This window comes from Haliaeetus albicilla, chromosome 3, assembly GCF_947461875.1.
Source record: "Haliaeetus albicilla chromosome 3, bHalAlb1.1, whole genome shotgun sequence".
In the NCBI taxonomy this organism is placed as follows: Eukaryota; Metazoa; Chordata; class Aves; order Accipitriformes; family Accipitridae; genus Haliaeetus; species Haliaeetus albicilla.
Window position 1 is genome coordinate 27,256,220 of NC_091485.1, and position 22,658 is coordinate 27,278,877.

A 22,658-nucleotide genomic window follows, 5' to 3' on the forward strand; every position below is an offset into this window, starting at 1 on the left:
AGCATCCTTCGGCATGTGGGAGGTAACTCACCTTACCCTGGTTGTTACTCTGCGCGTGTAACACAACTTCATACGCGTAAGAGATGATGTAATTTGCTCGCACTCGGCAGAGCTTACTGTAAGGGGTGCAGAGACTGCCGCCCTCCTGCGTTATCCCGTCGCCTCCTCTTCCACCATGTTCCTAGCCTGCTCTTGTACTTATAAACTGAAACCATTGCTGCTGCTGCCTCTTTGGGATTTTGGGCCAAGTTTGTTCCGGAATGGTAGGCACTGTGAGAGCTGTGGCAATGAGGGAAAGGGGATGCTGTGTGAGGGAGCAAATGCTGTGTTTGGATCCTAAATAGGGTTGGGGTTTTTTCTGCGTTCCTGAATATAGGCTTCTGTGGCACTGTGTTTCTTACCTGGCATGTTGCAAATGCAGGTGCAATAGCTGCACTTTCTGTAATCTGTTAAAGCTACCAGTGTGGTGGTGAAACAATAGTGGTGAAAGCATGGTAGAATGAACTTGACATGCATGTAAAAGATTAAGACGCTTATCCAGCTAGTCCATGCGATTTATCTTCATGCCTGTTGTGACCTGTACTAGTGGAGTTTGGGAGGGTACAGTTACCTGTGTTATGACCACACTGGAAATCAAGCTGTGGCCATATACTTTCAGTTCTCATCTCAAGCGATTCCTGTTCTGTTGCTGTTTCAGTTGCTGCTGACAGCGTTTTAAAGCAGTACCACTGTGAAATCAAGCAAGGTTGATTGCAAGGAAATGGTCAAAAGGAGGAGTGTTTCCTTTGCTCCTGCCGTCTGACAAACCTGTAAGCAGCGGTGCATGGAACTATCTATCAGGGCGTGGAAAGAGTTGTGTAATTTTTTGCATTCTGTTCGCATTTTACATGATTTTCAGTGTATCCTCAAGTATTAGTATTTCTTGTCTGCGTTTCCACCTGAAAAACGTAGTTGCAAAGGATGTTTAATACAAGAGTAATTAAAGTGAAAATGATTTTTTGCTCCCCTAACATTTTGTTGGATTTTGTGCTTTTTGTACCGCTTCAATGAACTGTGCATCAGGCTTTGCTTTCTGTAATTAGGCCGTGCTCAACTCGGGCCGATGAGCAACGCCCCTTAAGTTTTATGGGCAAAGAGAAGCACGTGCGTAAGGACCCTTCAGAACCTACTGAAATTTAGCCCAAACTTAGCTATGACAGGCAAAAGCCTCCCAACGGAACGACTGAAGGTCACGCTGACGTCCCTATCAAACGAGCGAAAACTTTCAGTTACGCTCCGAGAGCCGTTTTTCTAAAGCTGTGTCGTACGTATCCCGTAACGATGGCGCCTGCCCTACGAGGCTGCTCCTCAGCCTTCCTCCAGGGCGAGCCCTGGCCGTGAAGGTCACACGGGACGGCTTCGTCCCCTCCGTCCCTACAGGTACGCGCCGCTTCGGCCTGTCGGCGACTTCAGCCCCGGTCCTGAGCTGACGGCGACACGGGCAACGTCCCACGCCTTGCTGCAGCCCCCCTTCTTCGTCAGGGAAGCCCGAGGACCCCGGCAGCGCCCGGGTGCCGCCGCAGGTCTGGCGCAGGTGGGCGGGCCGGGGGGGACACGACAGATCGATCGGGCGGCAGGAGCGGCGCCCGGCCCGCTCCCTTTCCCCTCCGCGACTCGGCTGCCTACAACCGGGGCTCCGCGGGGGCCGCGCAGCGACCCCCGGGGCGGGACACCCGCCCGCCGCTCGACCCCGGCCGAACGCCGCCAACTTTCTCCCGGGCCGCTGCGGGGCGGGGGAGCGGGGCCTCGGCGCCTGCGCGGGGGTCCGCATGGCTTCTGTAAACACGGCGGGCGGGGGCGCGCCGCGGCCGGGCGGGCTCTGAGGGGCGGCGGGGCCGGGCTGGGCCGGGCGCCGCCGCAGTAGGGCGCGCCGGCGGCGTGGGCCCGCCCCCCCGCCCCCCCCCGCCCTCCCGCCGCCGGCAGGGGAGGCCGGGCCGGCCGGGCCCACGTGCGCGGCGCCCGGGAGCCGGCAGAGCGGGGCCACCATGTGTTTCCGCGAGCCAGCCGGCGGCCGGGGCAGCGCTTGAGCGTCCCCCGCCCGCGATGCTGCGGGGCGGCGCGGGGCTCTACGCGACGCGGCCGCCCCCCGTCCCCTCGCCGCCGCCTCCTCCTCCTCCTCCTCCTCCATGAGCACCTCGGCGGCGGCCCCCGTCAGGCTGATGCCCGGCGGGCAGCCGGAGCAGGCGGCCGCCGCGCCGCCCGCGAAGCTCCTCTGCGTCCCCGCCGCGGGCCCGGCGCCCGACCGGAGCGGCCCCGCCGCCAAGGTGCCCGGCGGCCCGGCGCCCTCCGCCGCCCCGCAACCGCCGCGCCTGCCGGCCGCCCCCGCGGAGGCGCGGGTGGCCGCCCCCGGGGGCCCGCGGCCGGTGGCGCCCAAGGGGCCGCCCGCGGCCACCCTCCAGTTACCGGCCAACTTCCAGCTGCCCCCAGGTGAGTGCCGCCCCCCCCCCCCCCCTCCCGCGGGTCCCGTGTCGCGACTTACCTGGCAAGTCGCGGCTGCCTGCTGCCTGGGAGCGGGTCGGGAGGACGAGATCCTTGCTGCGGGGGGACGAGCCGTAGCGGAGGACGGGCAGGGCGGCGGGGGGGGGGGGGGGCAGCTGCCGCCACGGGAGGGGGCGTTTCGCGGGTGCGCCGAAAGTTTGGGGCGAGTTGCTGTTCTGCCCCAGACTTCTGGGAATTGGGGCGTTCGTCTGCCCCGCGGGGCGCTGGACACGTAAACGGGTGAAGTCAGTCAGCACTGGGGATGCTGATAGCATCCGAGATGCTCGTAGCGTATCGGGAGGAGGGATCTGGAAGTCTCTGGATTAAGGCAACTTTTTGCTTTGCTGGATAGCACGAGGAGCGGGAGGGCTAGCCACAAACGCGGTGGCCAAGTCACCTTCGTTTGTGACTTGGCAAGGACTAACTGAGGCTTTCGTGGAACTTGGAGGAACGCGTAGCGCGGGGAAGTAAGTGTGAACGTGGGTGAGCGACTGCAGAGGGACTCCCACTCGCAGTGCAAGTCATACTGCTCGTACTCCCCCGCCGAGCAAGCTGCTCCGGGGGAACTGTCTGCGCTGGTACTGCCAGGCCGGTGTGGACCGTTACTGAAGCAAAATACTGCCCCGCGTAAGGAGCGCAACGTTGAAATTTCGTTGCGTGTTGCCCTTTGAAACGCTTTCTTCTATAAAGCATGTGTGGGAAACGAAGAGAGGTACCACGCTTACGGAGGTACTTCCTATAGCTGCAAAGGAGGTATTAACGTTAGGAATTATGGGGTGGTGATAACGGTGGCTTAATGCTTTGGGTAGCAGCAGAGGGTTAGCCAGGGCTCTGACGTGCACTTTCTCACAAGAGGAAGAAGGTGCTGTTGGTTCTAAACTTCCCGTTCTTCCCTGTCAGGCTGTATTTAAATGCTGTTAAAAAAAGAAAGTTACTTTGATTCTGCTGGTCTTGGTCTCACAATATTGAGACCCCAAGATACGTAATCACTTTATTGCTATAATTATTTCCTGCCAGGACGGTTCCTTTGTTGGAGTGTCTGTTGCGATTACTTTCAGGTAGGATGTTGCCTAAAAGGATGGCTGGCTTTACATTAATTCCTGTGCTGCTGGTGCATATTTGCATTTTTCCTTTTTTTTTTTTCCTTTTTCTTTCCTCTCCCCCCCCCCCGTCTTTATCAAAGGCGTGTACCTTTCAAGGAAATATGTAATGCTAATGTAATTAAAAAAAAAATTGTCTTTAATCGGTAAGTTTCACTGTAGATTTCCCAGCACTCACGTAATGCTATAATGTCTGGGTAGTCAGCAGTCAAGGTTGAGTCTAAATCCTTGCCAACATTCCGCTGAAATGAACCATGATGGAAATATATTAATTCTTTTGTAGTAGGGCCCCCCAGATCTTCAGGTTTTCTACCTAATATTTTGGCTTTCTGGAATGTATTGGCATTCAGTTAAACATCTTTCTGCGAACGTGAATCGTCATGTGAGTTGCTTGTAGTTTGGGAACCACAAGTTAGCAAAACTTTTGTTTTTTCCTGGTAGCTTGGGTTTGATTACATCAAGGTGTACTGCTGCTGAATGTCATCTGACTTGTATCCTGGCAGTAAGCAGGTTTAACAAAAGTAGTGTTACCCTTCCGTTGCATCAGCTTGTTTTCCTTGCTCCTGGGGCAAGAAACAAAGCAAGCAGACTCTGTATTAGAAGTTCAGAGGTGCTGGTGCTGTGCAGCATTGTAAATTAGAAGTAACTCTATGGAGTTTAATGCTTCAGAAGGAGCACAGAAGTTGTCAGATTTCAAATGGATAACTGTTTCGGGGAAACTCGTGTAAATAATTGTCCTAAGGACAATTTAAAAATGCATTCTGGCTTGAGTAAGCGTTAGCATTCTACCTCTGTCTTCTGTGTGGATTCAATTTTTAATGAATAGTAAAATCATTCAGAAACTTCAATGCAAGATGAATAGCATTAAAGCTATGAGTGTTAGCATCCTTAAAAAAGAAAGTGGAATAAATCACCCAATTCTTAGGCTTGAAAAGTTTGTATTTCAAATAAATTGCAAAATCTAGCCACGCAGGATAAAATACAGAAGGAAGAATGCGCTTGGCTTTAAAATCACGGCATTCAACCTGTGGCACCTGCTAAGAAAAATGCATAGGGAAAGCATCCTCCCCTGAGTTTCAAAGGGAGGTATTTGAACTGGCTTGTTCTGAGGAAGGCTGCACAGCACTGCCCTTCCTGGTCATCCTGAAGCACTGGCGAACTGCTTGTGGCCTGGAGCAGGCATTGCTCCTGTGCTGCTGCGGGGCTGCAGTCTGGGGAAGGAAGGGCACCAGGGGAGCTGCGTCTGCCCCCATGGCTTGGAGGGCAGCGGAGGTTCATGGAAGTCACGGATTTAGGCTGTTCTCTCTCTTCCATCTCAACCTCCCCCTCCCTCCTGCCCAGAATAAAGCCAGGAGGTGGGAAAGGCAGATGACCAGGTATGACTCCCCACCTCTCTGATTGTCCCTCTACCAAGCGCCACTTTACGCGGTTACCCAGGAAAGATCACCGAGCCTCACAAGTTCTCCAGGTCTTGCAGGACCCAGACTTGCTCGTGAGTAACAAGGGTTTTTCATCCCCTTCCTACATTTTCTGCCTTGAAGGTTTGGTTGTGGCATTTTGACCTTACATACCATCAGCTCTTAGACTGAATGGTTGGGCTACGTCTTCCTAAATGGAGGGAGTTTGTATGCTCAGCCAAAGGGACCCTTCCTCAGTTGCCCTCTTTGTTGACAAGAACACGTTAGCAGCATTTCAGGAGGCTTGGCGTGTAGCAGTCTGTGGGACTGGCAGAGAGCAGACTAGCGTGGCGAGTGAAGTGCTGTCTCAGTCCTGAGCTGTACTGGTCCTGTGGTCTGTGCTGATGCTCACAAAACTGCAAATGTCTCGTGTCATGGACCACCTGCTTAACAAGAAATTGTGCCCTTGGTTAACTTGAGCTTAATGTTGGGGGGGGGGGGGGAAATGGTTGGGCTGTGCTATTAACAGGAGGAAATAGTTAAAGGCTTGGGAAGGGGAAGGAGTGACAAGGCTTCCATGGGCCATGACAAATGTCTATGGCTCACTTTAATGTCTTTGGGTCCTGCACCACTTTGGAGAAATGGAGGTGTCATGGTTTAACCCCAGCCAGCAACTAAGCTCCATGCAGCTGCTCGCTCACTCCCCCCCCCCCCCCCCAATGGGATGGGGAGGAGAACTGGAAAAAAAAAAAAAGCTAAAACTCATGGTTTGAGGTAAGAACAGTTTAAGAGGACAGAGAGGAAGAAAATAATAATGATGATAATAATAATAAAATGAAAATAGTAATAATAAAAGGATGAGAATATACAAAACAAGCAATGCACAATGCAATTGCTCACCACTTGCTGGCTGATACCCAGTTAGTTCCTGAGGAGCGATCCCCCCAACCAACTCCCCCTGGTTTATATACTGGGCATGAAGTCCCATGGTATGGAATACCCCTTTGGCCAGTTTGGGTCAGCTGCCCTGGCTGTGTCCCCTCCCAGCTTCTTGTGCCCCTCCAGCCTTCTTGTTGGCTGGGCATGAGAAGCTGAAAAATCCTTGACTTAGTCTAAACACTACTTAGCAACAACTGAAAACATCAGTGTGTTATCAACATTCTTCTCCTACTGAATCCAAAACATAACCTTATACCAGCTACTAGAAAGAAAATTAACTCTATCCCAGCTGAAACCAGGACAGCAGCATAGAAAAAGAGCATAAAAATAACAAGGAGAATGTTGTTCCTTGGTTTCCTTTCTTCTTTACTTTTCTTGAACTTAGGTTTTTTTGTCACTTCTGTGTCTGTTCTTATGGCTTTCATTCTATCCCTGGCCCTTGAATGCTCATTGCAGGCAAGCGTTGAAAGGACAATTAGCAGTTGTAGCTGCTTCTCTTGTGGAGGGATGAAAAAATACAGAACTCAACCGCATGCTAGGGATCCTCTGTTGTTACCTTAGGATCTGCTTACAGCAGGAAGCTCTTCAAAAAGCTCATCTGATGCCACTGCTGCTGGTCACAGGGCTGTGACAGCAGCTGCCAGCGCTCTTCACTGTAGCATCAGCTGCCTCTGGTGTATGGATTTCTGTTCTACGCTTTCTGTTATTTGTGACACCAATGGGCTGAACAAGTATGGTGTCAGCAAAGAGAAGTTGCCCCGAGTCTGCCTTAATTTCCACTAGTAAGCTGGTGCTAGGCACGGCTGCCGTATAAAGTTTCCTTTGCACCTGACTTGGAGGGGAGTGACAACAGGTATAGGTCCTTGGTTTCTGTTTGCAGCTCGGTTGTCTTCGCTTGGATGTTTTGGCTTGTCCCTGGCAGGTTTTCCACTGCCTACAGCTTATCTGGGCTGATAGTGGGTAACTGTTGAGAAAGCACAACCACCGTTCGTGGCAGGTGGCAAGAGGCGGGCAGGCAGTGTGTGGACACCTCTGGGTGGGAGGGAGGGAGGGAGGGAGGGAGAAAGCTGATGCAGGTATCCCAAAACTGCTGTGGGGTGGTTTCTCTTAATTGGATATAGAAACTATGGTAACCTGAGCAGGTAAGGGCTAGTAAACATCTGGATGCTGCCGCCTTCTGCTTTTGAAGTTGGCCTAATACCTCTCAGGTATAGTACTCTGAATCTCCCTCTTCATGTTCTAGTTGTTATTTCTCGGTTGTTAGACCGCATGAGGAATTTGATATTTTCATATTTGCATCTGGTCCTTCACTTTGGAATAGGAGGAGGCACTGATTTTAAAATACTTCTTAGTTTTTATTATGTTTGGGTAGGAGGAGGCTACCTAAAGATTTCTTGTTTCAACCAGACAAAAAAAAACTTAGAAAAGCCTTCAAAATCTGCAATTTCTGGATGTTGATAATCTCATGAACTCTGAGCATAATACTTGTGCTGTAGGAGACCAGTAGGGGCTAAATAATACATGGTTGCAACCTTTTATATCCCAATAGTGCCCTCTGTTTAGCGGGTTTATCAGGATGGTTCCTTTGCAAACTTCTCCACATTAGGCGACACCGGTCAACTTTTTTTTTTTTTTTTTTTTTTTTTTTTTCCTGAAGAGGGGTCAGCAAAGCTTTGGCAGGCTTGGGCAACTAAGACAAACTTAAAAAATAGTGAGTAAATGTCTTCCGCTGTAACCAGTAGAAATTTCAGCAGCTCTGTAGAACTTGATTTTGCTTTCAGGACTGAATGTGTCTAGCAAATAATGCCTTCATATCGTTAAATGCACAGCCCTGTGGGAATTAAGATTTAAATCTTGGCAGAAGATACAAAGCTTACTTCTAGATTTATGGTTTTCACAAAAAAACCACAGATGCATTCTGAATACTGAAGCACTGAAATATGATGCTCAGTAAAATTAATGTTAAATGCTGTTCAGATTTTACAGTCAATTGGAGTGTATTGCAAAGAATTACAGCCACAGATTGGTGAATAGTAAACTTTTTTAGTCCTTAGAGAGAATGTGAGCCTGACTTCTGTTGCTTATGCAGTCTTTAAAGGACCCTTCAGCTTGTAGCAGTAAAAATAGCATCATCCAGACAGAAGTGACAGCTGGAAGAAATACTAATTATATTTCAGTATTCTTTTCCCAAAGACGCTGATAAAGTAGGTAAGCTCACGAGTTGTTATTTTGAGTAGTTTGCAATACCAGATTTTTTTAAGTTATCTTAGAGAACCAAGTATTTGTTGTGCCATGCGGTAGAAATCTGTGCTGTGCTTAGTGGGTAGGATTCTATGTTACAGTTGTATATGCAAGTTTTGCTGTAAGTTGCAAAGCTTCTGATAACTACCAAAGATGAATAATTAGTACTGCCCTAACCACTTAGACAAAAACCCAAAGGCAAATACTTTTTTTTTTTAATTCTTTTTGCTTGAAGCTACTTCTCTGAAAAGTATGATGATTTCAGAAGAAAAATTAAGAAGAAAATATAATTTGCGAAGTGGAAGCGATCATGATAGGTATTTCTAAGTGGCTTGCTATTCAAATTGTCAGGATTAAGTCTGTTCGGCCATCTGGGTCACATTTAGAACAAAGTCCACTAATGGATCTTTTCCACCAGTGTCTTGAGGAAATAGTCTCTGATCACAACAGAAGCAGGGTAAAAAGGGCAGCACATGGAAGATCCTTGTTGCTAATGAGCAAATCTAGGATCTGTTAGGGCTGAGAACTTGTGAAGCTCAGTGGTCTTACTGGGGTGATTTGGTGAACTAAGAAGAGTCAGATGTTACGATGACCCTAGGTTTTCATAGCTCGCGTTTGCAGACCTCTTCTAGCGCACACTTCCAGTTTGGTGGAGGCAGAGGAGATGGCTTTGTTAGTACTGGCTGCTCCTAGGAGTTGCCTGGGAGATCAGAGTTCCTTGTGTGGGTGTCCAGGCTAGATTAACAAGTGGGTGAAACGGCATACCCGGGGTGGCACAACGCCTGAAGACTTTCACTTGCAGCTTGCCGAGTGGCAGTTGCTGTCTAGTTCAAGTGGAGCCCTCAAAGCCGGGTCCAGCTGACTGCTTGGTGGCGTATTACTAGGCAGTCTGCTTGGGGCAGCCGATGGTGTGTGTTGGAGGGGGTAGGATGCTTGACAAATGTCACACGGTTGTGGTGCCAGTTTCCACAGTATCCATGTAGGCAGAAGTTTAATACTTCCATGAAGGTTTTGCTGTCTTCTACGAGAATTTTTGTTTGCTCCATCCCACTTAGAGCAAGGTGGAAATCACTGTTAAAATTCAGTGTTAAGCCCTTAACTGCCCTTCTGAAAGAAGTGAAAATCCATCCAACAGAGGGGTGAATGTGTACTTTTAGAGGAAATTAAGTGGAGTTCAACCTTCTGCTGGTCCCCATGTGAACACCAAAGAAACAAGTGTCTCATTGCAAATTTAATATGGATTAATCGACTTGATTCTCCTCTTATTTAAAGGAGACAGAAATTTAAAGGGGGCTTATCTTGTCCTTAATTAGAACTCCAGCAAGACACCAGTTATGTTTTTGGCATCTCTTGGTTTAAAATTAAGATTTATAGTTCAACACTCTGTAAGTTTCAGATTTCTCTGTAACAGTTTGATAGCTCAAAGTGTTCTAGAAATGGTAAGTGCAGGGTATTGGCATACCTTCTGGTCCTTATAAAGCTGTGCACTGTATATATATGGCTGTAATGTGCCAAGCATCTAACTTGCTATTTAAAGAATTTGACTCCATTGAATAGTAGGGAGTACACAGCAAACTAGAAGAGGGTGTGGTGTATAGATTCAGTGCAGTAGGAGTTGTCTTGAAAGTAAGGAAGTGTCACTTTGGCTCCTTCAACGTACTATTTCACTGCTGTCAGCTGAGTCCTCTGCAAATACTTGAAGCTTCTTCATGCAGTAACTTGGGTCCTGGAGAACTCTTAAGTCAGATCATCTTATCTGTAGACAATCCTGAAACTGTCTGATTACTTGGGTAGGAAAGCAACCAAGCCTCAAGTAGCAAAGTTGCAAACCACAAAGACGAGATGGGGAAATGCTGATGGGAAACGATCCCAGTTGCTGAAAGACGTGGCCCAAGGACAAGAGCTAGATGTTCTCACGATATCAAATAAGACTCTGCCTTGTGGAACGCAGCGTTGGCCAGGAATCCTGTATGCCTACCCACCATAAAAACAAAAACTCTTGGGATTCAAGTGTAACAAATACACTTTGAATTCAAACAGAAACAGTAGTGCCATCTTGGAACTATGCCCAGAAAACATCTATGACCTGTTGGTTATTTACAGCTCCTCCAAGAATCAGTGCAATGTCCAGATTTTCTTTAGATGGTTGGTATGGACATCTGTTGTTTGCTATAAATAAATGGTGTACTACCTTGCAACTGGGACAGTTTTATTTTTGCACAGGATTTCTACTATAACTGTAAAATTGCTTGGATATAAATGTATTCTCAAGTAATGAAGCTCAACTGTGCGTGCAGTCGAGGAGAACTCTTAGCTCTAAAACGTGGGCCTGTATTCTCTGAAAAGGCATCAGCACTGTGGGGGCCCAATTGCTAGTCTGTTAAATAGAGAGATCCATCTGGGCACCAAAATGCATTGATGAGCAGCTAGACTCCAACAGCTTGGATAAGACTGACTGATTAAGCAGCGTGTGAAACTTTGCTTCAGAGTTTTGCATTTTTAGCACTATTGTGTCTGGTTCCTGGAGGAAGGGCGGGAGAGGGGATGTTGTTTTGACTCTTCAGAAAGATGCGTGGTGTCCATTATTCCAGACTATTTGAAGCAATAGGTTATCAGGCTCTGCTCCATCCTGCCTATAAGAGATACCTTCATCCCTTTCCTGGCTCCCTATGCTTGAAAAGGCTGTGCCTGTACTGGGCATCTCGAGAGCTGTTGCCCACTTTTAGCACCAAACCTTGCTAGGGAAAGGTTGGAGTTGCTGGAGGCAGCAGCCTTTGCTGGGACCGTACACCCCTCGGGCTGTTGGTGTGACAGAGTTGCGGGTGCATGGTAGTTCAAAAAGCTGCTCACAGCAACCCAGGCAGGCTGGGAAACGTGAATGCTAGCGAAACAGTGCTATCAACGGGGCGGTGATGTCTGCGAGTAAGGCTAGTCCCTGGCTTTGAAAAGGTGAGATGTGGTCAGACATCCGAGGCTGATGTAACATTAAAAGGTGTAGGCCAGAGTCTACAAGAATCTGCGGTGCAGTGTTTGTGCAGTTGGCAAAGATGCAATCAACTTCTTTAAAGGACCTGTGGGTATAACATGATACTGTATTTTATTTAGGCTGTCTGTGTTCTCTTGTAGCATGAAAGCATATTGGGATTATTATGACCTTTGAACTTTTCTCCTGACCTGGAAATCAATAAATTCCACCAAAACAAGGTGTCTTTCATTGGAACTCAAAATCGGACATCTCACTGTGACACTTCAGTATCTACATGCTAGTCACTGGTCCTGAACCATTGCTACAAAGACCCGTTAGTATAGAAATTTCCCTGGAACAAGAGGGAAAGGGTGCAGAGGGTGATTTCTGAGATATGTAATTATTTGGTTAGTGAAACGATACGTGAATGGAATGAATTGGTTGAGGGCCTGGGTATGTGGTGAGTGATTCTGGTTGCTGCCATAAGAGTGTTGATTATGGGTTGATCATTGCTGAATTCCTCTCGCATCAACTAAAATTGACTTCCAAAGGTTGGAATGATTTCTCATGCGGAGTAAAATGCTTTGTGGGTGTAGTGTACAAGATGAACAACTCAGCTGGACCCATACAGTGTAGGTGAGCTCTCTACCCTGCTTGTCTGGGAAATCTATGAGCAATCAGAGATGTTTTCACAAGACAAGCCACAAGCAGGCAATCTTTGTGACTTCCCAGAAGATCAGTTGTCCAAAGTTAGTTGTATTTGATTTAAGAATAGAAGTTAGATTCCATCATTGAGAGCCTGTGGTGAGGTAACCTGGGGTGACCACCGGATCTTCACTGAAGCTTCGTTCCTAAGACAGTGAGAAGCACAGCGAGATGTTGCCTCTGATTGGGCCGTCATCTTTGTTTCTTCATCTTCAGTACAGAAATCTGCAGTAGACATCTAGGAAAACTCAGGTACCAAGTGAGGGTCATGGGGAATAAGTAGTTTACCTGCATGCAGTACAGTCTGTACTTAATCTGAAAACATACAGCCCCAACATCTTAGAAGGGTTATGGAAGTCATGTAAAAGTTAAGTCACTTCAGTATCGGACTTACATATCATGTCTTTCACGGTATTACATTAACACTTTCTGCCTCTTTAGCAGTCTTTTACAGCCAGTCTACAACATAACACACCTTGATATGATCACTGCCTAAATAGTCTATGTTTCTAATAATGTCTGTTCTGGGTCTCTCTTATTCAGTCCTGAAATTTGTTTTTGTAACTTTTAAGACCTCTTCTGTGGGGCTCAATAAATGGGGTTGAAGAAGAAAAAATGTTTTGGTTTTTTTTTTTTTAAAAAGGATGCCTTTAGAGAGAAAAACTTTTCAAAGCTGTTGCATGGATTAGTAGTATTTGGCCCTTTACTTTCTGAATTTTGAGTCGTCCTAAATAGTCAGGCTAAGAAACTTAAAAACAATATTCCTTTCTGGTTGCCATTAAAAGCTATCCCTTTGTTTTGAATAGTTCAGTGAAAGAATGAGATTTGTTTAGGAACAGAGAGCACCAAAACATTACTGTTGTTTTAGAACATTTTTGTTGTTAAACTGGTCACTTACTGATTTGGGACCTGAAAGTCTCATTTAGCCCTGTATTTGTAACTGGTGTTAAAGTGAATTTTACTAAGGTTGGCAATATACCTGATGCAGGCACCCATTGTTTTGAAATAATCTAAATTAACCCTTCTTTGAAAGTGGCTTTTGTAACTTGTGTTCTCTTAAATGAGTTGGGTCTAATGCAGTTGGTTCTTGCTTGTATTTTATTTTAGGAGCAAGAAGACTTCTTTTCGTTTCCTTGTGTTGCTCCCCACCTAGCAGTTCTGAAGAGCTGTTGTGTTGAGCAGTTGTGCTGGAAAACATGTAATCAAAGTGGTGGCTTAACTTGACAACTTCAGCTTCATGCGTAGCAGCATATGGTGTATCTCCACTGGAGCACGCTTGCTGGCTGGTTCATCTCAGGAAATTCCTTCTGGATGTTCCCCTTCAGAAATAGCCTCAGGCTTGTCTTACGTGGTAGAAATTTAATGGTGAAAGTTGCCCTTATGTTGGGATGGTTTTAGTTAGCATACATTGGTGTTCAGTGCTGCTGGATGAAACCCTGAGCTTCGGTTGGCAGCACAGTTTACGTTAACAGCAGTGTGGTTTCTTTAACGCTCTTCCTTGAAACACCATGAAGCCCATGCAGGTGGCCTTACGTACAGTGGCATAAACAGATCTCTGCCATGATCCCACAGCATCTTGTTCATGTTTCTGGTGCGTTTTTGGTTCTCTGTCTGTAGTTACAATGTAGAGGTATCTGGAAGCTGCTCCTCCTGCTAATCTGTATTTCGTGATTCCGGGGTTGGATGCTAAACACAGCTGCAGCTTAGAAAATTTGAAGTGCATTATAACCAAGTGCAGAAAAAGCTGGGTTTCCTTGGATGGTGGTGCTGGGAGAGCAAAAATTTACAGCGGAGGTATCTCAGGTTGAAGCAGCAAATGGAATTTTAGTAGAAGGCTTCTGGTTTTCCATGGCATGCACTCCTGGCATGCCTAGGTAGGGGCTGTTCTGGGTGGTGGCTGCCTGAGCTTTGCAGGAGCGACACCAGGCACTCTTTCTGGAGGCATGGTTCCTGGAGCCCCCTGTTCAGGAGAAGGCAGGTCACGGGGGAGAAAGGGTATAGATCCCAATGAGACCTCCTCAAGGTGAGAAGCTATAGCATGGCTCCTTCTGTGTAGCTTTGGAGGAAGCTGAGCTGGGTTTCGGTTTGTCAGTTCCTTCTCCAGCCTTCCTCCAGGATTGCAGCCGAAGGAAGGTGCGCAGGGAACAAAGGGCTCAAATAGCTGATTTTATTTTAACTGCCTTCTTTGGCAGTCAAGAAAAATGAATAGCTTTCCAACCTTTTTTTGGCAGGACAGGCAGAATATCTAGAGACAGAAGTCTCAATTCATTGTAAAAAGGGCTGTTTGTTAATCTGCGAGAGACACCTGAGTCCTCCAGCGAAGTATGTTAAGAACTAATTCCTGCTGGTAACCAGTCACTTAGGTTTTTTGTTTATGATCTGAAAATAGGAACAGCCTTGTAGCCCCAAAGGGATTGTGCCTTCCTCTTACTATCAAAGTACACAAGTGGCAAGAAAGTCTTTCTTGTTCTCTGAAACAACTTCAGTAAAACTATCAAACTGTATCCTGTAAACAGTCCTTTCTTGGAAGTGCTGCCCAACTGAAACATCAGAGTTTCAGTTGTTCAGAGGTGTCGTGTGTCGCGCCCCCCCCCCCCCATTTTCCTGTGAAGTTGCAATGACTGCAAGACCTGATCTGTTTTCAGATTTAGTTTAGCAAAAATTGCCTTCTAGTGAATGCGAAAACAGCTCGTGATAAGAAATAGTATCTTTTTTTTTTTTTTTCCCCAAGTGAAGAAATGTGGATTCTTGCACTTCATTTCTAATAGCATCTTGGTAGCTGCACAAGTCTGTTTACTTCTTTCTGTTGAGAACCTCAAGGTTACCACCTGCTGTTCCCCCATTTCACACTTGTGCAGCTGTACGTGGTATATGAGACTTCAGGCATTGGTTTTAAGTGCTGTGGAACCTTTTCTTCTGGCAGAAGTCACCTCCTGTGTCTCCCCTTGGAGTCTGCACTATTAACTCTAGTCTTGGGTCATTGCTTTTGTTACAAGGCAGAGGGGGAGTATCAAAAGATTGGGGGTATTTTTAAGTTGCGAAAAAGTGTAAGTAAATTGTGGCAAAGAAGTAAAAAATGCTGTTCTCAACAGCTTTCAAACTGTGTCAGACAATCCACATGTCAGTTTACTGTCACTCTGCGACATTAGGTTGTAACTGCCCAGAACTGTGTGTTTCATGCTTGAAGTGATGTCTTGTGGCTCTTCACTCACTGTATGGATCTGTAGCTATGACGGTTGTTTCAAATTTGCCTTCAGCTTTATTTGTGCTGGCATAAGGCGTTTACAGTATTAAGCTGACAAAAGCTGTAGTTAGTAGATTGCCATAATATTGGGTTTTGTTGGTTTTGGAGTTCTAATTTTGCTAGCCATCATGAAAAGCTACTGCCATGAAAAGACTACCACCATATTAAAAGTTCTGCCAAATTGAACAAATATAGGGAAATTAATGTTTGTGCCAAATGGAGCAGGTTCTTGCCATAACTTACATGGAAGTTAACAGGCATCATCTTAGTCGTATATTCCAATCAAGGCTATGACCACTGGAGTGGCCTTAGGTGACTACTTCTGTGGATGCTCTCACCAAGAGTAAGCCTAAAGTTATTTTACAGTGTTCTGATGAAGTATGGATGTCCTGTTACTAGGAGGAAAGTTGATTTATGTTTCAGGGTAGAGTGCTGTTGGGGATCACTGCAGTCATGGTCAAATGGAAAGGGGCTACTGGGACTTGTTAATATTTGTGGTAGTTGTTTTTTGTTTACTTTTTGTTTTGAGATGCATATGAAGTGTATTGTATTTGCATGAGCTTGCTAGCTGTGTTGCTGGAGGTAATTTCCCATCAAGTGGAGTCTGCTGGAAACTCCCCATTCAAGTGACTGGAGGACGGGATACTCTTCAGGCAGGGTCTCCATCTCTGGCAAATGCTAGCTGAAACTTCAGAACAGTAGTGCAAAAAACACCCCAACCCTATAATCAAGTTGACTGGTAGCGATGCTGTTTCTGGTATGCAGTATGATTCAGAGAAGTAGAAATTGTGCTTTTGACAGTTTGGCTTAAAAAACAAATGTAACGAGTAGTGACAAAATATCCAAATACATGAAAACAAAACACTTAATGCATTCCAAATCTCTAAAGGAATTAAATGATAAATTTATATGTGCCTTCTCAAAGAGTAGAGCTAGCAATGACATTTTTAAGGAAGCTTAGAAAAGAAAAACCTAAAACCTCCAGTAGCAATACTTCTGCCATCCTGAATGTAGACCTAGGGCAGAGAGAAATGCTATTGCTATCAAAATGTGTGGTATTGTCAGCTTTCTCTCCTCCCCTAGAATCTGCATAAGCGTATGATGTGAACAAGCTAAAAAATGCCCTTTTTCTGACTGATGATAAACTGTACGCCATGAACCACTGTCTAAATAAAATGGCATGAAAAAAAATTAGAAATCTGATATGTTTTCTATGATTCCAGGATTCATTGATTAAATTAAAGGATCCATCTGTACCTAAATATAATTAAAGACTTCAGTGGAGGAGGAGAAAGCTGAGTTGTCAGATGGAGTAACAGTATTTTTCTGGGTATGCAACTGTCTTGTGCATCTGCCCCATCTCGTAAAGACTGCTTGAGAAAGGAGGGAATCATCAAGATGTGCTATGTAAATGGCAATATGTTGACGTTACGGAATTTTATACCAAGTTTTGTGTTGTCTTGCAATATCCTCTTATGCTTTTAGATATGAAGGATGAAAAGCTGTTTCTAAGCACGTGGTTATAGCTTGATTTTTTATTTTTTTTATTAAATAACCAGGACTCAACTCATGGAGCTTGTGGATCTTCCTGTTGTATTAATTTAAACTCAGACAGAAGCAGTGTTTTAGGCGGTATTGTACAGCAGTATTTTGACAGCTTCCAGACTAACCAGGTAGTAAAAAGACTATTTTGTTGATGCAGTCTTGTTTTATACTAGGAATGATCATAAGTGTGCATGGAAGATCTGGGATTCTTCAGATACTGGGTAACTTGCAAGAAAGTTTAATGCAGTCCTCCGAAAATGTTGAGGTACTCTTATTTACGTATCTGACATTCTCCTGTACCTTCCCCTTCTCTTCTCTGCGAGAAGACCTTATGAAGCGGGAATGGGTGGTTTTGGTGGTGGGCTCTGCAGCAGCTGCTGTTGAAGGTAAAGGAGGTGAGGCACCGGCAAAAGTAGGGTGCTCTGCAGCTCCCTTGGAGGATCTGAAGCTGTTCAGATCAGGGATCCAGCTGGCACTTCGTATCTGTGACCCTGATGAAAGGTCTGGATTTTCCAGAGCCTTAGCCCTCAGGGGCTTGGGGAGGGGGCAGCGCCGGCGGCATCCCTAGCTGAGTGGTTTCCAAATGCAGGGAAAATGGGACGGTGCTCTGGCATCTGACTGGTTCTCCTTAGGGTGATTTTCACTTGAAAGCTGTAGTAAAAATACTCATTGTTTGTTAACTGTTTAATTGTTTGTCATTATAGCTGATGGGGTAGGAGAAAGGTGGCATGAATTGAATCGTGATGGGCTGACATTGCTGTAGGTTTGAAAGAAAAACATTAAAAAGCAAGGAAACAACGCAGAAAAGTCTTTCTTCCTCCCCCCCCATTTCTCTCCGCCGCCCCCCTCCCCCCCCAAATATCTCCTATTTGGCTGTAAGCCACTTTGATTAAAACCGTGCATCTTCATGCTTTTGTACAGAGTGGCCTTGGCTTTCACTGGAGATCACTGCCCTCTGACCAAGGGAGATGGTCTTGAAGGTGAACTGGTATTAATCAGGCTTCAGTTCCCATTGCAGGTTTTCTCTAAACCGTATCTTCACCTGTAAGTATGTGCCTAAATGTTCAGAAAGTGAAAATGTATGGAGGCAGCCAAGTGTGACAGTGGTGATGAATTCTGCAGGTTGAAGAACTGCTTCAGGAAATGACTGTTAAAGTAGTCCCAGAGTGTGTGGGGGGGGTGTCTGTCTTTTTCATGTCCAAAATACCATTTTGACTCGAATGATGAACTGCTTCGCTATTTGCACCTTGTATGCACGTAGTGTTTCAACATGACTGTCTAGTTAAATTTTTCTCTTGACTTCAGGAATTGTTTTCTGTCATAAAATGCAGAGTAAAGTTGATGTATGCTTAGCTCTTACATTTCTTGGCAGCTGTTCCTTGGAGTAAGAAACTAAATACTAAATTATCTTATCAGTGTGGTCTAGTTATTTCTTCCACAGAAGCATAGGATAGCCATAACATCACTTAATTTCTAACAGTCTGGGTGTTTTTCTCCACCAGGAGCTGTTCTTATCAGAAGCAGTAATGGCCAGCTAATGCTGGTATCTCAACAAGCAATAGCACGAGCACAGAACCAGCCGCAAAATAACACAAGCGTGAGACCAGCTGTACCTACCAGCACACCTGCAATCAGAATATGTGCTGTACAGGTAACTTCTCTCATAGCTTTGATTTGATGTAGCTGTATGTTATGTAGTTATAACAGGGTTTGCAAGTAAGTTATGGAGGGTTAAATAAGCATTTGAACGCTTTCTGAACAGCATGATGCTGTTTGGTTTTGACCACAAACTTCACTACATGCTTTGCTTTCTCAGTTTGAAAAAACAGCTAGCTGTTACATATGGTATAGTTCAAATTAAGGAATTCCTCTCTGATGATGATGTAAAGGGTTTTAAGGAGGAAAAAAACCCAAAAACCCACAAACAAACCGAACAACCCAAAACCAAAAAACCTAACTGAATGGTTACTGCTAGTAACTGCAACCTTGCAATCCTGTGGAGGGGTACTTCTCTGAAGTTGGTGAAGCTGAGGCCCTTTCCCATGGCCCCAGGATGTTCGTCCTTGTCTGAGCTCTGCTGACTTTTTGCTTCCATCTCTTGTAATGTGGTCAGCACGCAAGAGTAAGAGTGGGTACAAAAAAAGTAACCATCTGCATATTTCTTGCCAACATGCTTGTCCTTTAACTGTTTTATTCTGATTAGCATTGTGCCTAAATATCTCCGAATCTGTTCTTGAGTATTAAACTGATAGACAAATAGCTTTGAACAGTGTTTAAACTATATGGATTACGTGAATGATGCCTGTATGTTACTGTACGGGCAGTTGTCTTGGTTTATATTGGATAAGAGCAGGTACTAACTTCAGTGTCTGTTTTGTCATTGACTTGTCTGATAGCTGTTCTCTGCACATGTATAATTTTTTTTTTTTTTTTTTTAAGAACTCTGGCACCCAGTTACTAAAGAAAGTAGCAGCTGCTCCTGTGAAAACATCTCAAACAACAAATGCTGTGGCTTCTACTGTTCAGTCACCTACTGTAATACAGGTAGGTGGGAAGCTTTATAGTGCAGTGGAATAAGAATAAGTGACAGAGAGAACTGAAGAAAATGTGGATACATTCTTGTTATTTCTAACTCTAATCTGGTTTTCAGTAAGGTTGGTAACTTTTGTCCTCACAGTAAATTCTCTCCTGAATGTCTTTTTTTTAAATGCATAATTTTAATTATGCTTCCGCCAGTGTGTCAGATCATCTTATCTCACTACAGTAGAAAGCGCATGAACAATGGATAAAATAAATAGCTCAGAGAGCCATTTCCAGTGCTTTTGTACTCTGTGACAGAGCTCTTTCAAGCTCTAGCTGAAGCTTTTCTGGGAGATGGAGATTTCCTAATGCTCTCTTCTGTTGGGGTTCCCTGATTCCTTAGGGGGAAAAAAGTATACCTGAGATGATCTTGAGGTGAAAATGAGCTGTCTGCACCAGTCAAGCTGTTTCTCAGGTGTACATTTTTTTCCCTCATTAAAAACTGAAGGAATGTCATAGCTGAAGACCTCCTGTCTTCTAATTGAGTTTGGCAGACAGGTTCCACAGATACGACTGTAAATAGACAGTGGTTGGAAATGCCTCATTATTTTTAGGTAGTGTTTTTTGTCTTATTTCCTAGGTCTTATTTCTCTTTTTTTCGGAGAAAAATGTTGTAGGACTCTTCTGAGGAGGCTCTTGCCACCTGTGGAGTATGATACTTCTAGATACAGTACATCTTCTATTCTTGGGGACCAGAGTTCTTGATAAGCACGTGTGATGTAAAGAAAACTGCTTCTATCTGCAGCTAAAATTTTCTGTTCTCCTCATAATCTGGAGGATAAATTGGGAGGAAGTCTGGCTTGTACATACTTTTTTGTGAACAAGAGCTTGAAGGAGACTAGGCTGTAGCAGTTGACCAGGCGCTCTACTAAATGAGCAGTATCAATCATTCAAAAAAACAAGCTGGATGTATGTTCTTGACCTTGAGGGTGTTTGAAGGATTGGGGGATATGTTCACTGACAGTGGTAACTAACAGTCTGACTTACAAATTCATCCCCCTGCTGTTCTTCTGTATCAGCAACTGAAAACTACTCACAGCTCTGTCATCTTTTTTTCTCGTCCTTCTCACTACATATGGATAATGTTGGGGCTAAAGGGGAAAACCCAGAGGCCTCTCAATACATTTTCTATTTTGCTTAGAATGGAAACAACATACGCTTTGTGTCTAAGAACAGTAACCGGTATTCCTTACCCACTTTTATTTTCGAATACTAGCTTGCAAACCTTGTGCTTGTGATCTCTGCATAGAGATCTTTAGGATATAAAAGCAATAGTCATCTACTCTACTACCCTTGCACTGGGGAGAAGAGATGAAGGTAAAGATTTCTTCCGTCTGATGGATGAGGCTGCTTGCATCCTCACACTCTCATGTGGGTAAACATTGAGACTAATCATGCTATTAACTTTGCCTTTTTTTAACTTACATCTGCCTTTGACTTGGTTCTTCTGTACTTTCTTAGTTCAGTTTTAATATAATCAATTTAACTTGTGTTCTTCTGAGATATTTAAAGAGGTAGACATGCAATATTTTTTGTAAGCTGTATTTTTTTCCATTGTAGAAACTTGAACACTTCTAATAAGCCATAGGGCTGGATTTAAACAGCAGGAACAATGACTCTAGGAAATGATGGCATCACAAAAAGTAGGAGACAGTGGAGAGGAAATAATCCTTGGCTTGGTTGCGTATCTCCTGTCCTGTGCGAAGTACAGCTTGGAACACTACTGTCTGCAAAACTCTCTTTAGTTACTGACTCCAGGATTATTCTCCTCATCTACAAAAATATTTCCATTTTTTGACATTCCTGAATGTTTTAAGCTCTGAAGTTAGACGAAATACCTGCACATTTTTATTTTTTACCTTCTTCCCAGATGGGGTAACGAAGCTGCAAAGTATCTAATTAGCATCATGCTGGGGCACTTTCATTTAGATGCAGAGCACTTCTTCTCTTGAAATTACTTCAAAATATGCAGGATTAATGCCATTTTTTTTTTGCGCGCTACTGTTTCTCTGTTGTTCGAAGTGAGAATGAGAATTGTCAGTAGTGAAAAAGGTTGAGGGCAGATGACAGAAGTTAATTCCCATATATTCATCTTCCTGCGAAAAGGGTCCAGCAGACTTCCTGTTGTTCCCTCCCTTAGCTGATAAAATGCCGTTCTGGTCTTGATGTGTAAACATGCTGGAATTTGCAAGAGATCAGCTCCCATGAACCTCATGTTTTCGACTTTTAAAAGCCCAGGGCATTGCAGCTTGACAGATCTGTACTCTGTCCCCTTCCGTCTTCCTCCCGTCCATCTGTTTGTGGGATTCCCGTGCCCAGTTTGCGTCCCTGTGGTCTTAGAGCTGTTGAGCCTCATCCTTGGAAGAGGCAGTGGTGGTGGCAAAGATCCTGCAGAGAGCTATTAAAGTGTTACCAACAGTGGGAGCCTGAGCTGGAAAGCTTTCTGGTAGCTGCCTGCTTCTTTCATGTCAAGCTGGCAGCAGCTTGGTGGGGGACGGGGACGGGACACACGACATGGGATGGACCCACCCAGGAAGAAAATAATTTATAAATAAATAAGAAAAGTGCCAGTTGTTTGCTATAGCTTTAAATGTTTGTTCATTAATTTTCCCTATCCTGAAAGACTTAAAAGCCCTTTGATATTCTACATGATGTCTGTCCAACTGTGATTAGTTTTTGTTTTATCCATGGTAGGGTAAGTTAGGCTCTTGTGTTGCTGTTTTATCATTAATGCAATTAGCTAGTATTAATTTGTGATTGTTGGACTAAACTGGGGTGTTTAAACATGCTAAGAGTCAGTGAAAGCAATTGTGCTGTGCAGATCTGAACCTGGAATGTGGCCTGCAAAACCAGACTTTCCCTTTCTCTTGAGAGGTTTGGAGGAAAAACAAACCCAACTTCAGGTTTCAAATGCTAACCTGAAACACTTGCTTTTCTGTAACCTGCAAGTTCAATCTGGCTTTTTAGTTTTCAGGTTGAGAAATTGGAAGTAGTGGTTTTTGTAGAGGCAAAGTCTTACTCATATTGTATTCTGTTGTATCAGAAGAACTGTGTTGCATTTTTTCGGTGTGGGGGTTTTTTTCTCTTTAAAATCTGTAGTAGAAATACTTCAGTTTGGTAGGTTTTTCTCTGGAAACTACTATTTAGCTTGGTTTGCAAAGGAGAGAGGCAATTGTGTTCTTACTTTTTGCTAAACCTTCATTACTCTCCTGTTGCTGGAGCTTCTGCATCTGTTGATAAATTCTAATGAGATTTTAAAAAGATGTCTCAAAATAACTGAATTTTGTGAGGGTTTGTGTCTGGGCAGAGAAGAGGGAGATCCAAATTGCTGCCCACAAGGGAAAGGCAGGAGGAACTTGTTGGGTGCATTTGCTCAGCTCGCTGCTTCTGCTGGCACATGTATCCTTCGAAAGTGGACACGATGT

The 22,658-nt window shown here is 44.9% G+C and overlaps 1 protein-coding gene across 2 annotated transcripts in view; it reads left to right on the plus strand.

Moving 5' to 3' along the window:
* Positions 1-1,988: 1,988 nt before the first annotated feature.
* Positions 1,989-22,658, plus strand: part of TAF4B (TATA-box binding protein associated factor 4b) — a 75,130-nt gene continuing 54,460 nt past the window's right edge. For both annotated transcript variants that reach the window (XM_069779206.1, XM_069779207.1), the window contains exons 1-3: positions 1,989-2,466; positions 18,156-18,304; positions 19,093-19,197. In XM_069779206.1, coding sequence (XP_069635307.1) covers positions 2,166-2,466; positions 18,156-18,304; positions 19,093-19,197 — 555 coding nt within the window. In that variant the 5' untranslated portion in view covers positions 1,989-2,165. The remainder of the gene's footprint in view (positions 2,467-18,155; positions 18,305-19,092; positions 19,198-22,658) is intronic.